This window comes from Ipomoea nil, unplaced genomic scaffold (assembly GCF_001879475.1).
Source record: "Ipomoea nil cultivar Tokyo-kokei standard unplaced genomic scaffold, Asagao_1.1 scaffold2115, whole genome shotgun sequence".
In the NCBI taxonomy this organism is placed as follows: Eukaryota; Viridiplantae; Streptophyta; class Magnoliopsida; order Solanales; family Convolvulaceae; genus Ipomoea; species Ipomoea nil.
The window spans coordinates 117593-124335 of record NW_017618543.1 but is presented as its reverse complement, the minus strand read 5'-3'; the positions used below and the strand labels follow the sequence as shown (position 1 = coordinate 124335).

Below are 6743 nucleotides of genomic sequence, written 5' to 3'. Positions count from 1 at the left end.
GAATTTCCCCCCAATATTTCTTCAAAATATGTTGTGCATGAGAAGTATCTTGCTTTGTATGTCCTTGCCATCAATGAATTAGATTATTGGATTATCCTCCATACCTGCTTTCCTAGCATAGCCAAGTTAAAATTTCTAATCCTTCGAAATGAGAACTTCTTGGTAGGCATCAGTTCCAAATGGGAAATGGGGACTTAGAAAACCCAAAAAAATAAAAGATCTGATGTGCTTTATTATATTGCATAATTCATTATGAATTAACCGTTAACCAATCAAAACATCTTACATTTCCAAAATTTTAGATTCTGAGTAGAACATTTTATTAAAACTTTAAATATTGACACCGTTAAAATTTTCTAAAAGCCATCGTACTTTGATAAATGCCTAGAGTATTCTGTATTCATAACTCTCGATAGTAAATGCCAAATTGTATAATAGAATTTTATCTGGTTATAAGATATAGTTTATTGCTCCTATGAAAGAAAACTAACATCTTTTTTTCTTAGTTTTGGTCTACAGAATAGGAGAAAACGTTGGACGATTAATCGATTCTCACAATTTAAAAAGTTTGCCCTTTTCTTATAGGACGGACAACTGGAATAAGCAGATGGCTCATCTCATATGCAACATCAGAAGCTCAGGTTTCTCAATAAATTGTTTCCATTCATTGCAGAACTTTGCAACCGTAGCTCCATCGAGGACTCTATGATCAGCGCCTACATTTACCTGAAATGAAATGAAAAATCAAGATTGTCAGAATCAAACGCTTACCACTTATGCCAAAAGCTATTGCTAGTAGCGAAAGTGCAACTTTATTTTCTTATACTGCCAGACATTTTCGAGACGCTGGGTGCTGGACTTGGCCTTTACTGACCTCCGCCCAACAATCCTCCAGCCACCAAGTGCTAGACTTGGCCTTTAGCGGCCTCCGTCCAGCTGTCTCCTCCAGCCACCAGGTGCTAGACTTGGCCTTTAGCGGCCTCCGCCCAACAAAGACAGCTACCGTTCATCATTTGAGCAATAAGGTGGGTGTTTCAGGTTAATCATCAATCACTATTCGCTGCTTAACTTACCGTCAATACTGAAGCAGGATACACATTTCCATCTTCGGCATATTGGGGGATCTTTTGGATCCGCCCCATCGCAATGATGGCAACTTCGGGTGAGTTAATAAGGGGGGAACCGTACTTTCCTCCAATGGCTCCAATGTTGCTTAAAGTAAAAGTCCCACCAGATACATCGTCTTGGTCAAGCTTGTTAGCCAATGCCAACTTTTGCAGTCTTGAAAGTTCCTTCGTTATCTTTAAACAGACGGACTTATATCAGATTACACACACACAAACTCATGTGAACATGCAATGGGTCATGTAGACTGTTATAAACTATTATATAGATGGTTCAGATGAAGATAGGCCATAGGTAGATGAAATCAATCATGATAAAAGTAAACCACAAGTTATAGATGGTTCAAAAGTTTCAGACATAGCTTCACACACTCTGCTTCGCTGATTATGTTCAAAAGTTTGAGTAAATTTTAAGCTCATAAAATTAGTCTTTTTTTTCATCCAAATGGATAATTGAACAAGTTGGAAGAAAATGAGGCAGTAGTATTTACTCTGCATATTATTTCCAATGCAACCTTTCTTGGAATAGGTTTCTTTATGATGATCCCGGATAAGCTATGTACTAATAAGCATTAAATTTACTCAGGGAAAAGATAAACTAACCTCCAAGATTGATAACGACTGCACCTTCTTTATGTTTGGAACAACTAAACCATGTGGAGTAGCCATTGCAATCCCAATGTTGTGAGATCCTAAATTAGACACACAAACATTAAAATTTGTGATGAATAAGGAGTAAATAAAGTGTGATAATATACAAAACTAAGCAACATGAGTTAACTGTCACAACTATAACTGTCCTTAGTGCTGTTGTTTATCATAATTGATGAAGGAGATGCATGAGTATAAGTCATTGCTGTGTTCACCAGGAAAGTTTCAGAAGGAAAAAAAAAATAAAAACTAATGTCATCTGAATTGCAAGACGATCCAAACTTTTTTTCAGATTAACTGGACTATAGGATATAGTATACAAAGTCTGATTTCAAATTTTCTACTGCTAAAATAAGGTTTATTGATGTTTTAGCTATTACTAGAAGTAATAAAAAGGGGTTATAACAATCTTTAGCTACTGCTAAGGCTTCTTCCAACAAAGATATCATATTATCATTATATATATATATATATATATATATATATATATATATATATATATATATATATATATATATATATATATATATATATATATATATATATATATCCCCAAACTAACTAAACAGATCCAGTCATCTAAATGAAGTATAGGAATCAAGTAAAATCTACAAACCTTTAACAGTGACCTCATAAAGTTCCTCTTTGAAGCAACTGTTTAGCATGGGATATTTATTCAAAGCCATGGAAAGAGACTTTATTAAGAAAGGAAGAAAACTGTGTTTGACTTCTGGATCAGAGTTTTCCTTTTGGAATGATCCTTTGAGCTCTACAAGTGCATTACAATTTATCTCTTCAACATAATGAAAATGAGGAATTTTTGCAGCAGCAGTCATTGATTTAACCATGGCACGCTGGAATCCTCTGCAAGGAAAAACAGCATGAGAAGTTGATTTGGCATTGCAAAACAAGTTTCATGATAGTAAGCAGCTTATGAAAAAGAAGATTAAAATTTTTATCCAGCTAAATACAACTTATACATAATAGAAGCTGTGGCTTGGGAAAAATGCATAAATATGTGTCTATGTGTGTAGGAGAGAAAAAAGAGGGACTCTAAACAATAAACTCCCATTCAACAAATTCTTAAAATATAGATTCCAACTATAGTCAAAACAGAGGAGCAATTTAGTGGGATAAAGTCTCCAGTGACATCAGGTCACTTAGCAATGATATTCTACTAAGCAATACACTAGCAGATATAGCTTTCTAGTTACTTAGAAGTACTAAATTGTGCCCATATGAATAGCTTTGATAATTGAGTGGAAAAAGTGAAACACATAACTGACAGTAATTTTTTCATAGAATCAGTGAATCACTAGTTACTGCATATATAGAAAATAGCTGGTGTTAATTTTCCTAATTTCAAATGGCAGAAAACCAAAAAAGAAAAAATACCTTAAGGGAATTGTCTTGTCTTCATAATCCAATCCATGAGAAGTTGAAATCTTAGGGTACTTCTCATCCCCACTTTGTGACTGTTCTGCAGGACCTGAGAATGCTGGTGTTTCCTTTATGATTCCTGCATATTTTAGGATATCCTCTTTAAGTACCCTTCCATCCTTACCAGTTCCATGGACAACACTTATGTCTACACCATACTGTTTTGCAAGGTTACGGACAGCAGGAGTGGAAAGCACACCACCAATCTTGGTATTTCCAACTGCAGAACATTGATCATCTAAGCTACTTGCCACGCTATTCACTTCTTTAATATTTTCTGAAGCATCTGCAACCTGAGTAGGACCAGAAACTTCATCCACAGCCATTTTCAACAGAGTCTCTCCAACCTGCAAAATTATGTGATTCATTATCCTGACATCTTTAGACGCTTGAATGGGAACTGGAATTTACATGTACAAAACTATGGAGAATCTCACACCACTTTTTTTAGAAGTATATTTCCTTCTGTATCAATGAAATGCACCAATATAATAAATGCTCCTAATATAATTACTATGCAATATGGAAGGTACTAGCATTTCAGTCTAACCTTCACAATGTTCCCAGGAACATGGAGAATGCAAGAGACTTTTCCTTTGTACCGGCTTGTTATTTCTATGGTAGCCTTATCACTCTGGACTTCACAAAGTGGTTGAAATTCTTCAACTTGGTCTCCCTGACATTATATTATAGTTTATAATTAAATCCAAATCTTGTGGATGGTTCATCATCTTTCCATTTACAATCCGTGCCTAACAACACATACAAACGTGTGTAAACACATCAAATAATCAGCATGGATACAGCTTACCTCCTGAACAAACCATCTTATAAGTTCACATTCAGCGATCCCTTCACCAGTTTGAGCTAAAGGTACATCCACTATCCCACCCACGGGATCACAAACCACAGCTTGAGTTGAAAAGCAATGGCCTCTGAGGCCAAATGTAACATTCAACTGTCAAAATGGAAATGAATAATGAAACTAGGTCAATAGGCAGTATTTGAGAGAATTGACCAAGATTCTAAACTCGGGTGCTAGAATTATTATCAAAGTGAGCAGATCCCTGTATGCAAAAGCATTTGACCAATCACCGAGTTACCATAATTTATCTCCTTCCACTTCCACGTATTCTGTGGAGGGGTTAGGGGATTCAACTTTTGAGAGAAGAAAATCTCCTTTAATATCATTAGGAAAGTCTTCCCAAAAAAATGGATTTAAATCTGAATTCTTTTCACACACTAATAAAATGATCATCTCCAATTACTCGAGAAGAAAAAGTAAGGAAAGAAACAGAGACTCTGATCAGCAATGCCATTGAGAAAATTAACAAGAAACTAAGTCAAATCAGTTACAACAAAAATGAGACTCACAGTGGCGATCCTATCAAAGGAGTTAAACGACGTCGCAGCGCCTCGAGTGGAGTGAGCTGGCGTATAACATCCGTCAACAAGAACAGTTCTCCATGTCCTCCCGCCACCGGAGGCTACCGGAGACGTTGCAGCAGTGGAATGAGAATAAAACCACCGCCGGCCGGAAGAACACCAGAAATTTTTCCGGTAAATTTGCCGGCAAAGCATCCTATATGAATTTACCTATTGAATTTAATTTCTTTGGAATTGGTTCGACCGGAAGAAGAAGCGTAGATAAAGATTGAGGGTTGGAGTATGGGCACAAAACACGTAATTTGGTGATCAGTAGTTAATCTGCACAAAAAATTTATAGAGTTGGCGGCATTGTATTCTTGTAATAGACGTTGCTAAATGCGTAGTACGTGGTTATCGACACCTCAGCGATTATCGGATTAACGCGATTTCCAAATAATCCACTATAATATTTCATTTCTATTTTAAATAAATTACACTTTTGATCCTTTCACTATTAGGATTTTATTAATTTTAGTACTTAAATTTAAAATCTAACAATTTAGTTCTGTAACTAGCAATTTAACACATTTGATTCTCCCGGTCAAATCACCGGCCAAATGTCAACGGAAAAATATAAACAATTTTTAATTATTTAATCATGAGAACAAATCCGTCGTTTCAGGGTCTTCTTCTTCCTTCCCCTCCTTTCTTCTACGTTCTTCTTCTTCCCTCTTGCAGCAAGAGCCAGAATATTACACTGTCAGGAACATAATTCAAAGTGAACACTATTCATTTTAGGATGTATGAGTTTCTTTTTCGCCGTCCCCCTTTAAATATTATTCATTGCAAGTTCAAGGTTTTCGCCGTCCCCCCTTTTCTTTTCTGAATTATTCATTTCTTCAAATTTTTGCATATCTAATAATGCGCCCAATCATCGGATCTATGATTTGTTAATCTGGGTTGGTAGTTCATGGCGTGGAGTACGCGTTCAGAGATCACGAATACTCGATGACAGGGATTTGCGAAGGCAAACCGGAGCAAAAAGAAGAAGAAATGACTTAAAATGACCAATTGACCCTCCTAATTAAATAATTAAAAATAGTTTACGAGCAGAAGAAGAAGGGGAGCAGCAAGAGGAAGATGACCTCTAAGCAATCCTTAGCGTATAGTTTGGTGAGTGAATAGGTTTTCTTGGACCAAATGTCGGGGAAGCTTCTTGATGATGATTTTCTGGTGACATGGAATCAGCCCAAGGAGAAGTTGGGTCTTGAATTGCACTACCATTCTGTTCATAGTGATGGGTTCTTGTCCATTCCAAGGTTGTCAGGAAAGGCTTGTCTAGAAACTCTCTGCTAGACTGGTTTATCACTTCGAAGACTTGGCAGTCGCCGACACTTGTGTTTATCACTCTGCTAAAGAGAAACGCAAGTGCCACTTGCGTTTCATGTTGACCAACCATAAAAAATATATATATATTTGAAAATCTTAAGAAAATCATTTTGGGACTTGTTTTTCTAACAAGAAACGCATGTCCCAAATGAGTTTTTCCCGAAATTGTACATTTTTTAAAACCTTCACATTTTTGTCATTCACTTCTAACTTTTTCCTATTTCAGTCATTAGCTCGTGCGTCGGGTGGGTTCGGACGGTTCGATTTTACATTTTCTCAATTCGTTCGGTTTTTTGATTAATTATTTTAATATCAATTCGTTTTTAAATTAATCAAAACCCATTCAGTTTTTTCAATTTCGGATTTGATTGGTTCATTCAGTTATTGAAATTATAATTTCATAAATAAAAATAACACAAATAATCGAATATAATAAATTACAATTTACAGAATTCAAACACAAAATAACCAAGTAACCCCATCTTGCAGAGTTACAAGTTACCGACTACAAAATACAGTGCTAAACATCGAGATAGTTACAAACTACAAAATATAAATTACTTAATTACATAAGTGACTCCAGTCACCAAATTGTCCAATGGCACCAAGTAACCCAAGTCACAAGTCACAATATAGTCATACACAACAATTTTGGATTTCATTTTTAAATTCTAAATTTCCAAACAGGTAGACACAAAGTCAAAACTCCATTACTCCCAATTCTACTACCACTCATCAATTCTGCAAACAGCCAATTCCAAACACAAACAA

General features: G+C 35.8%; 1 protein-coding gene across 1 annotated transcript; it reads right to left on the bottom strand.

The window, feature by feature from the left end:
- Nucleotides 1-409: 409 nt before the first annotated feature.
- On the bottom strand, nt 410-5018 carry LOC109148504 (lipoamide acyltransferase component of branched-chain alpha-keto acid dehydrogenase complex, mitochondrial). Its single transcript, XM_019296249.1, has 8 exons — nt 4590-5018; nt 4027-4173; nt 3766-3891; nt 3171-3562; nt 2392-2639; nt 1728-1816; nt 1074-1301; nt 410-726 (listed from the first exon to the last, which is right to left on the bottom strand). The coding sequence occupies exons 1-8, from the start codon at nt 4794-4796 to the stop codon at nt 613-615; spliced, it is 1551 nt and encodes a 516-aa protein (XP_019151794.1). The 5' UTR covers nt 4797-5018; the 3' UTR covers nt 410-612.
- Nucleotides 5019-6743: the final 1725 nt, after the last annotated feature.